Below are 18,779 nucleotides of genomic sequence, written 5' to 3'. Positions count from 1 at the left end.
CACCGTAACACAACATAAACACAACACAGCCATTACCCAGAATCCCATGCAGCCCTAACTCTTCCGGTCTACATTATACACCCCCGCTACCACCAAATCCCCCCACACATCAACCCCCCCCCCCCTTCCGTGCGTTGGTTGAGCGGAAGAGTTAGGGCTGCATGGGATTCTGGGTATTGGTACCGTCAGTGTAAGATGTGTGGCTGCTGAGGTAGTAGCCTTGCTGTCACTTACGTGAGCAAACTGAAGCTGCATTCTACATGTGGACGAGCAGGTTCACTGTTAGGGCAGACCGCAGAGGGTGCCAATTGCAGTGTCATCACGCTCTGATATTCGGTAGTCTCCCGGGATAAATGAGAGGGTTGGCAAGTATAACATCAAATTTCCACATTAAAGTGCGTGCTGGTGCGTGTGTCGGAGACCCCTGATTAACATAGGACAAAGCATTTAAGCTTTGTATGTGGTGTTTTTCATTTTAAATTTTAGAAATTTTTTTGTGGCTCCCATTACTTTCTTTAATTTGTGAAACTTGCCAAAATGGCTCTTTGAGTGGTAAAGGTTGCCGACCCCTGGACTAGAGGAACCACAAAGCCTTCTCACTGTTCACACTGGCAACATACGGTAAGTAACACTTTGAATGCAGTATGGTGAGTTGATTAAAATCAAGAAAGCTACGTCTGATTCCACACAACCATTCTCTTTACCATATTGTGTGGGTTTTGGTCCAGATGCCTGCTCGCCCTAGAGGGTTTGCCTCATCATCTGTGGACTCCCTTTCTTCTTCTGCCTGAAGACTGTACTGTCGTACAGCCTGGTAAACGGTCATGTTGTATGGCAACAGATGGTCGCCAATGTAGAACTGTAGTCGATGGCGTACACTGCCAGAATTCAGGAACTGGGCAGCCTGCGTAACCAATGACAATATGGTAAAAATACACGGTGACTGAATAGCAATAATAATGCACAAGAGTCATGGATAAAGATAGTATGGCCAACTCAGTTTCAGACGATCTTCTCAATAATTGGTCAAAAGGCTCACTCACGTGACTACAAGGCGCCTTCTAACTTTGAGCTGATGCTACGTGTTTGCAGTGCTTGGTCATTGATTTTTGACGTGTAAAAATGCCCTTTTGTGCAGCATGAAGCTACGCCACCCCGTGAGAATTGTGAAAAGCTTTTACATCGCTTTCCCCACAAATCGGAAAGAAGACAAGTATGGGAAGTGAAGGTTCGCCATCAACACTGGAAAGCCACAGATTACGGCGTCTTGTACGAGGTAAACATGCGACACAACGTCTGTATTTTGTTCAGAATAGAACACACAAAAGATAATACAAATAATTACAGAATAAATGAACAAATTAAAAAGATGGTTTCACAAAAACAGACTTTTTGAATCTCAGTAGAATAAAGATAATGCTATTTGGTAACAGTAGAAAAGGAAAGTCAAACAAAAATACAAATAGACTGACATTAAAAGAGTAAAAGGAACAACATTTGTGGTGTGATAATACATGAGAAAATTAACTGGAAATCTCATAAAATATATGACAAAGTAGCAAGAAATATGTCAATAATGATTAAAGCAAAATATGCTCTGGACCAAAGATCACTCCATATTCTCTACTGCTCGCCAGTGTTACCATATCTGAATTATTGTGCGGAAATATGGGGGAAATAAAATAATTTCACTTATCCACTTTGCGTGTTACACAGAAGATCAGTTAGAATAATACATAATGAGTGACACATACAGTGACTACAAATACATTGGAGTCAGCCACCACAGTTGACATACTTCACATAAAAGTTACAACTTCTCCGTGATTGTTGGTCCAAAGCAAATGAAGATTTTGCTAAAATTAAGCTAATTACTTATTTTTTTGGTCATTCTTACTCACTTCAGGTGAGTGTTAATGCCTGCTGGTCACGAAACAGGAATGTAGCAGCAGAGTGAGTCAAAAACACGACTGCAAAATTATACTTTTACAAAATAAAACCATCTTTTATTGTACTTTTATGAGCTGGAGTATGTTTAGAACTACTGTATATACAGATGTATTTTTTGGTTTATTTCATCAAAAAAACTAATGTCAAAACAAAAGCAATTGCATGCATCCGGGCACAGCCGCACACGTCCTTGGGAGCAGTCATAGCACCTGTTTTTTAGTTGGCCATAAGTCTCTTTATACACCACTCTGATGACGCATGCTTATTTTTCATTGACTTCTTCACATACCAGTGATTCGTCTATTTCATCATCTGAACCATCATCATCACTGTCCTCATCCTCTTCTCTGATTCGGCCATAACCTGTACACAAAGGTGGTTAAGCAATGGAAAAAAACTCAAATGTAGTTAAAAAATAGTTGACACTGCTAGGATAAACTTGACCTTAAGATTATCCCTGTGTCACTAACCTCTAACAACGAGGTATCTTTCAATGGCCTGCACCAGGGCCAGAGGGTCAATCTTGACAGGGCCACCTTTCCACTGTTTAACATTGGTGCAGTCTGGGTGTCTCTGCAGCTGACACTTAAGCTGATGCGTGTTAAAGAACTTAAGTGCCTGGGAGCCCCTGGAGACGCATATATAAAACTTGTGTAATGGTTAAAGAAAAAGTTGATTATTTAAGAGAAAAAAACAAAACATACCTGCTTCCATTGCCATTCCCACTGGGGAAATCGTGTACTTTGACAGGGAACTGCTCCATTTGACTCAGGCAGCTGTTAATTTTGTGAACCAGTCCAAGAAATGCTGCATTTTCTGTCGGGTCCAGACAACTTACAGGTTCCATTCCTGGGACCTGTCAGCCACAACGCATAAGCACACAGGGTTAAAAGAATAAAAAGTCAGGGAAAACGGGTTGGTAGTCTCGCTTATACTACGCCACCAGAGGGTGCAGTATCTTAAATTGTGTTATGGAAATGTATAGAATTAGGATCAGAGCTTACATCCATTGTGCCCTGTAGAGTAGAACTGATATTTTGACTTTTTGTGGTATTTGTGTGAATTAATTAATTAAATATTCAGTTCCTTTGTATTTGTTGTCAAAACTTTTACACACTGGATTTATAGCAAAAACAATTGTTACCCTAGAAGAGTGAAGGGAAGGCAATAGCTTAAATTTTATTACCATCAAGCGATCAGAAAATTCTACTCAGTAGTGGTTGTCCCATATACTCACTCATACAGTATATTTATTAGAGCTGGGTATTGGCAAGGATGATGGTTCATGATACGATATTATAAGATAGAGCTATATTGCTATATTTGACATGGTTTACTGATCAAGTTTAAATGCAGCTTAAAATACAAGTTGTATACGTGTACATTAGATCATTGTTTTTTAACCGTAGGACCCACTTGTGGCAGTAATGACCATATCAAGAGAAATGTAATTGCAAAAACTATGACTGAGGTGGTGAAGCTCTTTAAATGTTATTGACAGTTGAGTTAAGAAATATTTTTATTAATTGTGTATATTTATTTTAGCACAACATAATTGTATGTCAATATAATTTACTTCATATTTGGCTAGTACTTATTTTTCTGATCAGCCTGACCTTAAGCCTAAGTTTTATGTGTAAATAATATTTGTGACTTCATATAATTTGAAAATGTTGTAAACTGTAACTAAGTTAGATATAATTATTAAAAACAAGAGTACGATTACTAATTCAGTGTTAATATTTGAGTGGGCTCCAGACCCCCCGTAGTGGAAAAGGCACTTAAGTCATAAAGGTTAAGACCCCTGCTCTGGATGACAGTAATTATTGAACAAACTGAAACAAAAAACAATGTAACTAAAATGACCCATTGCTATGTATTGCAATTGTACATAAAGTGGATCAAGTTTCTTGCCACTTAAATGTAAAAAGGACCTTGACTACTTAACTGTCTTCTTCTTGTACTGCCTTGCACAACTCCAACTCGCCACAGAAAGGTGGAAGTATGCGACACTTTGCGGAAGTTGTCTTTGAGTTACAATTGGCTCAAAACATGACTTTAAAAAAGAAAATACAAATATACTTAAAAAAAACGATTTTAGAAAAAATATTGCGATATATTGCACATGGATATTTTCCACCCCTAATATTCATATAGGTCACATATATATATGGGCAGGCCTACTAAAGATGGGTCTCATGTTTATGCTTCTTACTCATTTTGTGTTAAGATACATTAAGTTATGTTTTTGTGAACTTGTCACTGCTGAAAGACTAACACATTTAGTTTTGCCTACTTTAAAATATGTTCCCTATTTAAATCACATTGTGACAACTATACCTATGATGTCAGAGTGTAAATGAAAAGGGATACATATTTCAAGTCCTTTCAATGTCATGTAGGAATTATTAATACAAGACGCTTCGATGATTAGCAATTCACACTAGAGTAAAGAATATGACAACCAAGCCCGTTCTACATTGTTGCTAATCACTGGAATCTATTCCAATGTTTCTTAACCATTGGGGGCGGGTCGCAAGAAATTTTTGTTTTCTTCAGCTGTGGTCTGTATGGGCCACAGGGATACTCAGTTGTAATACACTTTTCCACTACGTGTGGCTAATGACAATATCAAACAAACAGAAGAAGTCTGGAGCTAAAGTCAGTAGTTTAATAAGCACAAAAATTATAACTAAAGTTATAATTTATATATATATATAATTTTTTTTTTTTTTTTTTTTTTTTTTTTTTTTTTTTGTTTGCGCCATGCTTTTTTAACCTGTAAAGCACTTTGGTGCAATCTAAAAAGTTGTTGAAAATGTGCTATATAAATAAAGTTGACTTGACTTGACTTGACTTGACTATAAAGCTGTATTATTAATTGTATCTAATTTTTATTGACAATTTAGTTGAGAAACATAGTTATTGTTATTTATTATTGATTTAGTTTATTTTTGCACTCCAGAGGTTTATGTACATTTATTTTTTATCAGTTGTTAATCCCTTCTCATGCAGTATATTTGATTACCGTAGTATGAATTTTTGTAATCAGCCTTACCTACGCCTAAGGTTTGTGTGTTAAATACAGTAAATTATAATCTTTGTGATTAAAAGGTTGTTTAAACTGGAAGTAAGTTGGATGTAATTATTGAATACGACTAACTAAAAATTCAAGAGTAAAATTGCTAATCAGTGTTAAAATTTGAGTCAGATTACTCAATAGTTGAATGTAGTTGAGGTCAAGAAGGTTAAAAATACCTGATCTAGCTACTTCATGAGTTGTGCATGATTTCTTAAGAACCCCCAATATATCCACTTCAAAATGCAAATATTCGGACTATAAGCCGCTACTTTTTCCCCTCGTTCTGGTCCCTGTGGCTTATACAACGGTGCGGCTTATTTACGGCCTGTTCTTCTCCGACACCGACAAAGAGGATTTCGGTGGTTTTAGTACGCAGGAGGAAGACGATGACACAATGATTAAAGACTGACTTTTCATATACCGGTAGGCTGGTTATTTTGATAACGTACAGGCGAGCACTTTGTATTACTTTGCACCGTTGTATTATTTGTACTCTGCACGAATGCTGTTCGCCATGTCAAAGATATGAAAGTTTGATTGAATGATTGAAAGATTTATTGTTAATAAATGGGACGCTTTGCGTTCCCAAACAGTCATCTCTGTCCCGACAATCCCCTCCGTGGTAGCAGGAACCCCTATATACTACGGTAATTACACATCAAAACCCTGCGGCTTATAGTCGGGTGCGGCTTATATATGGAGCAATCTGTATTTTCCCCTAAATTTAGCTGGTGCGGCTTATAGTCAGGTGCGGCTTATAGTCCGGAAATTACGGTAGTGAAAAAAACCTTGTTACATGCTAGTTTTTTTATTTAAGTAGTAGTACATGTAAAGTAGACTTTACTCACTGGGCAGCCAGTGAAGACGTGGAGAAACCGCTTTAGTCGCAAATCCCGACTAAGCAAGTCCCGGTCTGTGTTGGACGTTAGGTAAAGCAGGAGCTGCTTCACCAGCCCGCTGTGTTGAATCTCAAAAGAGGACACATCTGATTCTGACACGATACTGGAGATCTCTAAGAGACACTCCAAACCACCATCCACCTGCAAAACAGGACAAAGTAAACTAACTGCCGGTAGATAACATGATAAAGTGTGAGGCATAGTGTATCTTTTCACCTGCAGATTGAGCTGCTCGGTGGCTGTGCAAAGTCTCTGAAGTACATTCAGTGCCGGGTTGCTGCCATCCACATTTTCAGAGTTGAAGTACCGCTCCACAAACTTGTTGGCCTGTTCTTTGATCCAGGCTTTGATTTTGTCTCTGTCACAGCATGAAAACAGGTTCCAAATCAAATACAGCAGTCCACGCAGCGTCAATACTAAGTCAAATCGTTTGTTGATTGTACCTGTTATTTGAAATGGAGTCCTTGGGAGGCGTCCTTGCCAGGCCACTCACGCCCGCTGTACGTGAGGGCTCAGTGGCATTATTGGTTTGGGCACCCAGTTTGCCCCATGTTTTTGGATTTAGACTGGCCAAGAAGGATGATTTGGGTGACTGAGTACTCGTGGGGCTTTTAGCTGTAGAGACCACATGTTCATTAGGCTAAAAACATCCAACACTATGTTATTAGAGCAATTATGCAATGCTTCCACTGGGCAATATGGCAAAAAAATAAATAAAATACAATTTTTAAAAAAAGGATCACGATTATTTTTTTCATATCATCCACTCTCGATTGATATCACTTTTTTTCTTTTAAATTAAAAGCGGATGGTCCTGTGCAGGATTATACACACTACCGCAGTATCTTGTAAGAGACATTTCCACCATGTTTGATTGAGGTAATAAATGCCAACAGCTATCAACTGTCATTTTGTTTACGAGAGGTACAACAGTACAGGTAACCCACGCTATAGTGCATACCTGGTTTTAGAGCCACGGTTTTGCTTCCTTTTTTGGTATGCTTTTTGGGGGTAAAGAGAACAACGTTTCTTTCACTCAAAGTTAATGTTTTTTTTGCTTGTCATCACAAACACTGCAGTAAGCAAAGTATCATTGATGTGGTGAATACTTATTTCAAGTTAATATTTACTCAACAACACTTTTAAATGGTAAATTATTATGTGTATGCTTTAATTACTTCTATACAGCAGTGCTTCTCACCAATGCTTTGGCAAATGGCAAGCAGTAACCCAGATTGTGGAGTTTCTAAAACATAAATGATGTATCTTATATTGAGTGAAAATACATTCAAGTGTAGTTTGAATTTAAGGTACTGTAAAATAATGTGTACCAACACATAAAACAAGTTTCATGATTGTGTTCTTTTTGTTTGTGGATGAAAAAAAACATTTTGTTCCTGACAAAGTGTCTGTCTGCAGGTTGTTGTTTTTTTTTATACCAGTATACCAGTACTACTGTGCTTGTTACTCCAACAGCAGAGACAATATTTTTTATTTTTTATGTCAAATCAGAGGAGTTGAATATTTACTCAACAACACTTTTAAATGGTAAATTATTATGTGTATGCTTTAATTACTTCTATACAGCAGTGCTTCTCACCAATGCTTTGGCAAATGGCAAGCAGTAACCCAGATTGTGGAGTTTCTAAAACATAAATTATGTATCTTATATTGAGTGAAAATACATTCAAGTGTAGTTTGAATTTAAGGTACTGTAAAATAATGTGTACCAACACATAAAACAAGTTTCATGATTGTGTTCTTTTTGTTTGTGGATGAAAAAAAACATTTTGTTCCTGACAAAGTGTCTGTCTGCAGGTTGTTGTTTTTTTTTATACCAGTATACCAGTACTACTGTGCTTGTTACTCCAACAGCAGAGACAATATTTTTTATTTTTTATGTCAAATCAGAGGAGTTGAATCTTTGCAGACACCTACAATAAGTCTGATTAATTAAAATTTAGATATAAAAATGCCTTTTCTGATTAAATTAGTGGGTTTGTTGATTCTCCTAGTTAGGACCAATAGTCACATAGACGTTCTCTGAGTGCCTGCAAGTCCACATTCGGGGCAGGATTACTGGTGAGCTGCAGCAGACAGTGGCACTAAAGTCGCTGCTCCTTTTAAAAATAATAATAATGGATTAGATTTTATATCACGCTTTTCTATTATTAGATACTCAAAGATGTTGTGTTTGAACTTCTACGCAAGTGTTAGTCCTATTTCTTTATTTTGTTCTTCTGGGCTGCACTACCAGCTGTGTAAGGGGACGAGGCACAACGCGATTGAACATCGTCATGAGGAGATTGACTTTCGCAAAGGTCGAATGAGATGGTCGCGCACACGAAAAGACTTTCACACAAACACGCAAACGTACACAAACACACACAGGATCACAGCTAATAAAGTTGGATTGTTGCGAGCAGGATTATACCAAGCATCGTTGCTTCCCTACTGTGGTAACTTCTAACAGACTTATCCGCCATGTTTGATCGTGGAAATATGCTAACAGCGAATCGACGTGATTGAACTCAACGATCACGATCATATAATCTCCCCGCCCTACTGCCACAACAATAAATGTCCAATAAAGTATGTTGAATTGTGTCCAGCACTACAATAATGCGTTCTCTTCTGTTGCATGTGTTAAGCGCACCAATGAGAAAATGACTGGATATCACAATGAGAAGAAGAAGAGGCACCTGTCAAACTTCACTATTAAGGCAACATGAACTTACCCTGATTGTCTACTTTATCATCATCCCTTGGTGGCGAGTATTTGGGTCTTCTGGAACTTCTTTTAGGTAATCGTTTTCTCTTCAGGACATCACTTAACCTTCTGAGAACAGTCAAAAACAGCATGGTAGATTGGACCATAGCAAACACATTTGAACATGTATATAAGAAATCAACCGATTATCAACATGGCCGATATGTGGTATTTTGACATTTCGGTCTTTTTTGTATCCACAGATACACTATACACGCATAGGATATCAGTATGTAGTATATAAAAATTGCCTTTTCCCCTGACTGCAACGCTCACGCAACACTCGAAGCGTGGGCTCATTACAAGAGAGCGGCGAGTTTAATGTTCCGTGATTCAACCAAATAACACGACAAAGATGGATGGACATGAGAATGACAGAAAATATATCTCTGCCAAAAATCCGAACTTTGCGAACATTTTTGTCAAATAGACTTATTAGGTGAATAAAGAAGAGCAGACAGCAGCTCACACATTCTTAAACTTTCTGTAACATCAAGGAAGAACCTACACCAGCCAGCGTGAAAAATGTCTCAACTACAAGCTAAGTGAATCAGACCAGAATTGTTTTCGTTTATATGTTCGCAATATTTCAAGGTTCCACACGAGAAAACTTGACATTGTATTAAATCCATACCTTTTTCATAAAACTGTATTAGATTGGGTAGATGGCAAATTGTGATTTATTTTTACAAATTTTCACAGGAAAATGTATTTATTTTATAAAGCAAATGGTTGATGCATTAGACACACGTTATAAAAGGTTTTTGTAAAATCCTTTTTTTGGTGCTAAATTAACCACAACTTTAGCTCCGCATAAAACATGTCACTTACTGGTCTGATGTTTCCTTAAAAAAAAATTTTGAAAAAAAAAACTACTTCAAAGCTTTGTCCAGCTGTTTACTGGTTAATACTATTCATGTTTATTAACTTACACTGCAAATTAACTTAATCTCCAAATATAATTTATCAGCCTACTTGACTAAAAATTTGTTCTGAAAAACCAGATCGTTCGATCTCTAGTGTATATGTAAAAGGAAATAATCTTAAAGACAAACATTACTCTGTTTTATCGGTTAACCAAAACTGACCATTTCTGAGAAAAGCTGTCTGGGTCAACATGATAGAGAGAAAAAATAGTGCAGCAGAGGTACCCCAACTTTTTGCCATTAAGGACAAAGTGAAAATGTGCCAAAGGGCCAAACAGGGCGATTTTAAATGTGAAACAGAAATAGTTTAAATGTAAACAATAAAGTGCAAATAACGTGGATGGATGGTAACTAGTTAGCCTTGCGAACATGCCATCATTATTGTGTGAGCTTGGAAAAGATTAATATGACTATGTATTACATTTAGGAATCTGCTCTTAGCAAACCAAATGGAATGACTTAGTGGGCCAACTGTGGCCCATGGGCCCCACTTTGGGCATCTCAGCTCTAATATAGTGAGTTCACTCCATTATGGACATCTATCAAGACTCACCCTTGTGGGCTGAGGTCCAGTGAGTCTTCCATGCTGTGCTGGAAGCTAGGTGAACCCAGGTCAGGAGCTGCGTTATTTGCAGACGTGGTGGATGTCGTGCTGATGGTGGTGGTACACAGACTGGTACTACTACTAGGGCAAGCTTTAGGGGGACTCGTGACTAGAAAGGTCTCTGACTCAGCCAAGTTTTTAACCTGGTGCATTACACCTGGAGGAGGAAAGATAAAAACAGTATGAGTGAGTATACAGGTATATATAGCCTTACATGATAACAGAAACCAATTAGTCGATTTACAGTGGGAAAAATACAATTCTGTTCAACTTTGGGGTCATTTGGAACTGAACACAGGAAAACAGATTCATCCCATAAAAATACACCTGAATTTTATTATAGATCCACAGAAAAACTACACTACAATTTTCACTTCCAATACGATATAAATATTAGAGCCTTTTGAGTATTGGCCTATATTGACCCAATATGCTATCAGCACAAATCATACATATTTTTTTACTATTTTGTAGTGTGCATTGTTAGAAAAGACGATCAATTGAAATTGCTCTGCCCTGGCTTCGCCGATGATGGACAGAATCCCCGGTCTGCGAAAGCCTGTTCCTGAGGCCGGTGCTTAGCCGTAACCGCAATCGTGCTGTAGCTAAAAGGTTTTGTGTTGTAATTTATATTGTCTTGTGGCGTTTGCATTTGTCAACCAACCTAGGTATCCACCATTTTTGTTTAGACCACACCAAGGACAGGCAAATACACTTAACATTTAACGTCCTGAACATTACAAATGTTAAACTTCCTAAAAAGTCTGCTGTTCTTAAATCCAATAGTTTTCTTTTTTTTTAATACAGATAAAAATCGATCGATTTCCTTTTAAATGATCTTGGACCTACCGGTACCTTCCGGAAGGCAAACTTAACAAGCACTAGGGTTGTCCCGATACCAATAATTTGATTAAGGCCCCGGTACCAAAACACATTCTCTTGTTGCACTCAAAGAACAATTCACAATTTTCTATATTCATTCATTCAATTATTTATTTGTTTCAGGCAAAGACATAAAAAAGTACAAAGTTGACAACACATAATAATATAAATTAATATAGTGCAAAAGGTAATGTATAGTATGTAATGCATGATTGTCCAGTTTTGCCTGAAAGGGAGTGGGAAGAAGATAACTTATTTAATCCCACTCCCAGTTCTCCATTCAGTGATTATTCACATGAGTTTCACTGTTACTTTGTTCAAGGATTATAATACAGATGTTGTATCATAGTGGCAAATATTGCATATAGTCTGCCATAATCAAGGATTTATTGACATTATATCAAATGCTTCATGATTTATGGTTGCCACTCCTGGTTTGTGCTTTAAGAAAAATATAATTATTAGTAAGTACTAAAAACAAAACTATGGATAAATGTACACAGATAAGTCATGTAGCAGGTAAAACACACATTTGTTAAAGATAAAACAAATTGTAGGAATTTGTTACAAAATTCAGTCATTTCAGTTGCATTAGTTGATGCTAGATGGGCGGTCTTAACTCTGCTAATATTTGGCATCAAGCCAAGCAGCTGTGTTCGCATCAACATGTGCACAACAGGGGAGCTAGTTAACTTAAGAGAGAAGCATGTGTGTTTGCAAGAATGGCAAAGTGTTGGCTGAGTGATATCAGTGAGTGAGTGGGCGAGTAAAGAGAGAGAGAGGGAGTGCGTGCACTGCGCAGTAGAAGGATGAACGAGTCTGGTTGTGTCCTGCAAAACTAATAAAAGCAACCAGATTGTCACGACACTGCGGCCTTGTCATTCTGACCCGAAAGCGGAGTTTAGCCAACCCATTGCCGGTTAAAGTGAAGGGTGTAACCCCCGACAAAAACATCGACCCTGAAGGGAACGTCTGCCTCGACTATGGTCTGCACTGGAGCTAAACAACAAGAAAGGTGTAACAACTACATTATTACCTATCACTCTTTATAACTCCTTGTGCAGATCTGAATGCTTATTATTTAAATCTTTACCTAAGTTTGAAGCAAAGGTGATAATACTAATCGCCACGTTTGGCAAGGCTTGTTTTAAAGCAACACTTTACGCACCCCTTTTATTAACCAGTAGAATTCTATTTTTTTGCAGTTCTTCTCCAAGATGTTATTGCTTTTATGCATTTTGTGTGTGCGTTTTGACACACTCAACATAATGTGCCTCCAACATATCAATCAATCAATCAATGTTTATTTATATAGCCCTAAATCACAAGTGTCTCAAAGGGCTGCACAAGCCACAACGACATCCGCGGTACAGAGCCCACATAAGGGCAAGGAAAACTCACCCCAGTGGGACGTCGATGTGAATGACTATGAGAAACCTTGGAGAGGACCGCATATGTGGGTAACCCCCCTCCGCTCCGTAGTCACCGCTGCACAGCGGCATTCAGATGAAAGAACGGTACCGGTATTTTTGCAAAGGCAGTTTAGTACCTATTTCAATTCATTAGTATTGCGGTACTTTATTAGTACCGGCATACCGTACCACCATAACAAGCACAAATGGATATACCAGGGGTCACCAACCTTTTTGAAACCAAGGGCTACTTCTTGGGTACTGATTAATGCGAAGGGCTACCAGTTAAGATACACACTTAAATAAATTGCCAGAAGTAGCCAATTTGCTCAATTTACCTTTAACTCTGTTATTATTAATAATTAATGATATTTATCTTTGTGGAAACACTGATCATCTTAATGATTTCTCACAATAAATATATATAGAAACAGATAAATATCAATATGCAACACTTTATTTTTATAATAATAATAATAATAATGGATTAGATTTATATAGCGCTTTTCTAGACACTCAAAGCGCTTCACAGAGAAGTGAGAACCCATCATTCATTTTTACAACTCATTTATTCATCATTCATTCTCCGGTGTGAGCGGCACCGGGGGCAAGGGTGAAGTGTCCTGCCCAAGGACACAACGGCAGCGATTTTTTGGATGGTAAGAGGCGGGGAGCGAACCTGCAACCCTCAGGTTTCTGGCAAGGCCGCTCTACCCACTACGCCATGCCGCCCCCCAATATATATTTATTTATATTTTCTCTAAGTGCACATTTTTCAAATTGAACATTTTCAAATGATCACTTCTAAGACAGTCTTGTGAAATCACAATATCCCATTTTAACTAGCTAGCCACTAACATTTTTTAACAAATCATGAATTACTTTGTACCATGTTTGTACAAATAATAACTCATGTAAAATACAAAAGTAAACTCTCAAATTTTTAAATCATGTCACACTTTGAACTGGACACCAAATCTGTTATCTGTTTCTTTGTCAGTAAGTGGGAAGCCTGGCATTGCATGCTGTTAACTAGTGTGTTGTACTCTGGTGTGTAACTTGACACTGCAACTCTGAGTGAGTCTTGCAGATGTGCATCAGTGAGGCGTGTTCTGTGTTTGTTCTTGATGAAGTTCATGTCAGAAAAGGCTGATTCACAAAGATAAGATTTTTCCTCATTGTTTGCGGAACCTTCTTAATCTTTTGGACATATTTTCACAGCAATCTGGCCTTAAGCTTAATTATGATAAATGTAAAATGTTAAGGATCGGAAATCTAAAGGGAACGTCCTTTCGAATGGAATGCAGAGTGCCTGTTTTGTGGACAGATGGACCAGTTAACATACTTGGTGTTGTTGTCCCAGAAAATCTGGAAGATCTAGGCTCAGTAAATTATGATAATCAACTAAGAAAGCTGGACAAAATTATGCAATTATGGAAAGGGAAATCCCTAACCTTGTATGGTAAAATGTCTATTGCCAACACGTTAATTATTCCTCAATTTATTTATTTGTTTTTGTCATTACCAGCTCCATCACAAAACTTTTTTAAGATTTATGAGCGGAGGGTCTTCGATTTTGTCTGGAACGGAAAACCAGAAAAGATAAAAAGAAAGGTTTTGTACAAAGAGTATGAATATGGGGGCCTGAAACTTCTCAACCTTGAAGCTATGTGTCTGTCTTTAAAAGCATCAATTGTTCCAAAGATGTATTTAAACATTGAGTGGTACACAAATGTCCTGTTGGACAAAAAACATGTACTGTATCAAAATAAATTGTATCCTTTTTTACAAGTGATCCCCTCCCAGAGAGTCTGCTGGGAAACATGGCGGGGTTCATAAAGGAAACAATCCACTCATAGTGGTGTTTTCAATTTTATGTGCCAGAAAAAAGAGACGATATTTTGCAGCAGTTAATATGGATGAACTCTAATATTGTAATAGATGGAAAGCCTTTCTTTTGGAAAAATATGTTTGAAAGAGGAATCATTTTTGTCAATGATATTATCAATGAGAATGGTAAAATTATGAACTATGATGAATTTAGAGCTATGTATGGTGATGCTTGCTCAAGCTTTTCATTTTATCAACTAACTGGAGTAATTGGGAAAAGATGGAAACAAATAATTAATTATGGAACTACTAAATTATTAGTTTGTAAACCTCTAATAAGAAATTCTAGTTGGCAAAAAGGAACTAAAATAAATAGAAAAAGATATAATTTTTATTTAATAAAGAAATCTTTGAAGGCTGCCTCATACAACACAAATGGAAAATGGGAGGACTTTTTTGACTGCCCGTTGCCATGGGATGCCATATTTAAACTAATCTATAAAACCACTATCGATGTGCAAAATCGTTATTTTCAAATTAAAATTATTTATAACTTCTTACCCACAGGGAAAATGTTAAAATTATGGAATATGACAGAGTCAGATGATTGCCGATTTTGTTGTCAGGAGCCTGAATCCACCCTGCATTTGTTTTGGTATTGTCATATTGTGTCTTTGTTTTGGGTGGAAGTTGAAAAAATGTGTTTAAGGATTGGTTTGTTTATGAAGCTTAATGTGGTTTCTGTTATTTTAGGAGAGTTCATTGACAATCATGATTTAGTCAATTTAATTATAGTACTCGGTAAAATGTTTATTTTTAAGGCCAAAAACAGATATTCACTTAGTATTACTTTCTTTAAAACATTTATTCAGTATTTTCTAAATTTAGAAAGTTACATGGTTGAAAACGATAATGATGCCAAAAAACATTTAAAAAAAGATGAGAAGTCCTCAAAGGCTTATTTTGAAAGTATAATTATGTTTATAGATTATATGATATCTGTTGTTGTGTTCCCTAATTTGAGTGACCTGGACATAATCTGGACTGTACATAAATGCTTAATTTGAAAATGTAATTTTGTTTATAAATTATATGCAATCTGTTGTGTTCCCTACTTTTTTTCTGTGTACATGAATGAAGGTGTGTGTTGCTGAGTCCAACTTGGACATTATCTGGACTGGGCCTGGTTTAAAAAACCCTTTAAACAAATCTAATTTCATTGACAACCTGGTCTGTTGAAGATAAGGCCCTTTTTTAAAAAATAAAATAAAGTAAGATAAATAAATAAAAAACATTTTCTTGGATAAAAAAGAAAGTAAAACAATATAAAAATAATTACATAAAAAATAGTAATTAATGAAAATGTTAGTGGACCAGCAGGCTATACAATCATGTGTGCTTCAGGGACTGTGTCCCTTGCAGATGTGTTGTCTATGTTGTGGGAACCAGAATATTGGTAGCAGAAAGAAATAACCCCTTTTGTGTGAGTGGGTGTGGATGAGTGTGCACGGGGGAGGTTGTTTGGGTTGATGCACTGATTGAAAGTGTATCTTGTGTTTTTTCTATGTAGATTTAATTTAAAAAAAAAAAAAAAAAAATTTTTTTTTTTTTTTTTTTAGAGCAGGCCCGCGGGCGACTCATCTGGTCCTTACGGGCGACCTGGTGCCCGCGGGCACCGCGTTGGTGACCCCTGGGATATACCTATCGATAAATAGATCAACCATAGCACCCCTAGTAATAATATTACGTTTTTTTCCCGGAATTGGCACACCCTTGAGCAAAACATAGCGCCTATTATGCAAAAACACAAACTTTGTTTAGAAAAAATTCAATATCCCTGGCAAAATGTTGCCTAAAATCATTGAAGGTGAAAAATATACAGCTTTTGAACATCCAAAACTTGGTGCCATGCAGGTAAGTACCACTGTGCACAATCACAAGACTACAAACCTTCTCTTCTGAAATAGACACTGAAGACATCAGGTAGCTTCTGCATGAGGATCTCAGCCATCTGCAGAGAACCTACTACAATTTTCAGGTCCTGGCTGGACAGCATGGAAGCAATGTGACTGGAAAGAAAACAATTTAAACCAAATTAATTTCAAACCAAATATTACACTAGTTACAGTAATTACTTGGCTTTCCTTCATGACATTTGGGTTTTATTTATAACAACGGCCTGCTGGATAGTTACCTGGACACTGCATGATTCCTCAGCACATCCTTCAGCAGCTCGGCATCCGCAAAGTAGATGATCCTGAGGATGGCTCTAAGGCACTTGTGTCTAACTGCAGGTCCAGCAGAGGAGCTGTACACTTCATACAAGACCCCAAATAGAGTTTTGATAAAGCACTTAGCCAGCTCAGGGTCCTCCTTCATTAGCTGGGCCCGTGCATCTTCTCTCCGTACTTCCTGGTGACTCCCTGGAGATAAAAGCACCACACTATATTACTTCAAAACTATGTCCAGCTGTTTAACATAACGCATTGTTTTGTTTTTGGATTTGCACCCAAACTTAAAACAGTTGGACAGTTTCAAAATTACACCAAAAACAATTATTACCGGAGCTGGGATTTGCAAGTGGATTTGGCTTCCTCTGGATACCCCGCGCTGTTCCAGTGTCTTCATTGATCTGCTGCATAGAGTTAAAGTCAATTGTATACACACGACCCAGAGTTGACAAGCTGATCTCATCTTCTCCATTCTGGTGTGCTGTCTGTAGAACAAGATAATGACCATATAAAGCCATCATTAGAATAAGAAATAGATTTAAAAGTACAAGTTAATCCGTGAGTTGTGATAAAAATGCAATAAATGATAAATTATCGACACTGTAACTGTAGTAGAGGTCTACAATCACTTCACAAAATTCTTCTGGTGAATCAATACCTCAATAATGCGGCTGTCAATGCGATTGTAGGGGTGCCACATTCCTCTATCGTCCCTCCATTGCCATATCACTCCTTCAGTTGTCTGGGCGCTACCCTTTTTCAGCATTACGTCAACTGCAAAGATGCCCTCTCTGGGCAGGCAGGGCATCAGCTCACTAGGAGGAGGAGGAGGAGGAGGTGGTGGTTTTAATTGGTTGCAGAATTCTATTCAAGTCTCAAGTTTAAGCAATTTGTGTTATGTGTATCGTTTTATTAGAACCTACTGTACACCTAGGGACATCACTGTATATCTGATACTTTGTTTTTAAGCAACATTATTTTCATAAGCCTCAATGCTTGTTACTTGTACATGTGATTGAAAAACAGATATTCACAAGCAAAAAACACAGGGGGTTCTGTTTCTAGTAAATAGAGCAGTTAATGTTGGTAAAAAGAGAAAATGATGGTATGGTGCGTGTATACGATACCATATAAGGGAGGTGAGTTCATAAAGCTCCTGAGGGCTCCGTGGTACAAGTTCAATCTGTTCCTGGCAGCTGCCATTGGATGCACCACACAGGAGGAAACGCAACGTCTCTGCTATGTCTGGGGAAAAAGAATATGCAAGATATCTGTGGTTAGTATGGTAGTAAAATACAAAGAAAAACTAAAAGATGATGAAAAGTCTGCATATTAACCACAGCTGAACATTCTGATAAGTGCCCCTCAAAGCCCTAAAAAAGCCGGCAGGCTCTAAAGCGTTTTTACTCGGGCTCCAGTCCTCCGGAATGCCCTACCAGCAACAGTTAGCGATGCTACCTCAGTGGAAGCATTCAAGTCCTGCCTTAGAAGTCATTTACGGTACATACGCTAGCCTTTAAAGACCCCTTTTAGACCAGTTGATCTGCCGCTTTTCTGCTCTATCCCCACTCTTATGGATGGAGAGCATACCAGGTGGTCATGGTAATTTCTGGTACCAGTCTGGAGATAGCTGACCCAAATTGAGACCCGATATGGACCACGCTTCCATGCATAGCTAAAGACATCTTTGCATAGCTGACTGGATGAGCCTAAACCGATGGACTGGACTCCCACTTTATCTATTAATTTAACAATATTAATTGTAAACTGCACTAACTGTACCCAATTGACATCCATTGAAGCCGGTTTCCCTACATCTGCGATCCTTCTAAAGATTTCTTCTGTTTCCCCATCTGGGGTTTTTTGGATTTTTTCCTTGCCCGAATGTGGGTTTAGATCAGAGGATGCTGTTGTGAGTTTGTGAAGCCCTTTGGGGCACCTGTGATTAAGGGCTATATAAATAACATTTTGATTGATTGAAGAGAAAACAAGGGCATGGAAGGGCAATAACGAGCAATGGTCGCCCTAACAAATGGGCACATGGACTGTAAAATATTGTGCTACATTGACTATAGGGCTGTGATTTATTTACAAAAAAATGCTGTTAAAATTTACTATGATATTATATATATATATTTTTATATATATATATATATATATATATATATATATATATATATATATATATATATA

At 37.6% G+C, this 18,779-nt stretch overlaps 1 protein-coding gene across 6 annotated transcripts in view; it reads right to left on the bottom strand.

Moving 5' to 3' along the window:
• LOC133663647 (E3 ubiquitin-protein ligase TRIP12) overlaps positions 1 to 18,779 on the bottom strand; it is a 75,799-nt gene that overhangs the window by 18,505 nt on the left and 38,515 nt on the right. For 3 of the 6 annotated variants that reach the window (XM_062068278.1, XM_062068282.1, XM_062068279.1), the window contains 14 exons: positions 17,714 to 17,831; positions 17,245 to 17,401; positions 16,918 to 17,071; positions 16,550 to 16,778; positions 16,306 to 16,424; positions 10,181 to 10,388; positions 8,670 to 8,770; positions 6,375 to 6,546; positions 6,148 to 6,289; positions 5,881 to 6,072; positions 2,655 to 2,806; positions 2,421 to 2,578; positions 2,240 to 2,313; positions 705 to 904 (listed from right to left, as the gene is read on the bottom strand). In XM_062068278.1, coding sequence (XP_061924262.1) covers positions 705 to 904; positions 2,240 to 2,313; positions 2,421 to 2,578; positions 2,655 to 2,806; positions 5,881 to 6,072; positions 6,148 to 6,289; positions 6,375 to 6,546; positions 8,670 to 8,770; positions 10,181 to 10,388; positions 16,306 to 16,424; positions 16,550 to 16,778; positions 16,918 to 17,071; positions 17,245 to 17,401; positions 17,714 to 17,831 — 2,176 coding nt within the window. The remainder of the gene's footprint in view (positions 1 to 704; positions 905 to 2,239; positions 2,314 to 2,420; positions 2,579 to 2,654; positions 2,807 to 5,880; positions 6,073 to 6,147; positions 6,290 to 6,374; positions 6,547 to 8,669; positions 8,771 to 10,180; positions 10,389 to 16,305; positions 16,425 to 16,549; positions 16,779 to 16,917; positions 17,072 to 17,244; positions 17,402 to 17,713; positions 17,832 to 18,779) is intronic. The other 3 variants (XM_062068281.1, XM_062068283.1, XM_062068280.1) reach the window with 2 other exon arrangements.

This window comes from Entelurus aequoreus, linkage group LG13 (genome assembly GCF_033978785.1).
Source record: "Entelurus aequoreus isolate RoL-2023_Sb linkage group LG13, RoL_Eaeq_v1.1, whole genome shotgun sequence".
Lineage (NCBI taxonomy): Eukaryota > Metazoa > Chordata > Actinopteri > Syngnathiformes > Syngnathidae > Entelurus > Entelurus aequoreus.
The sequence above is the reverse complement of the archived record's forward strand: the minus strand, read 5'-3'. Positions and strand labels throughout refer to the sequence as shown.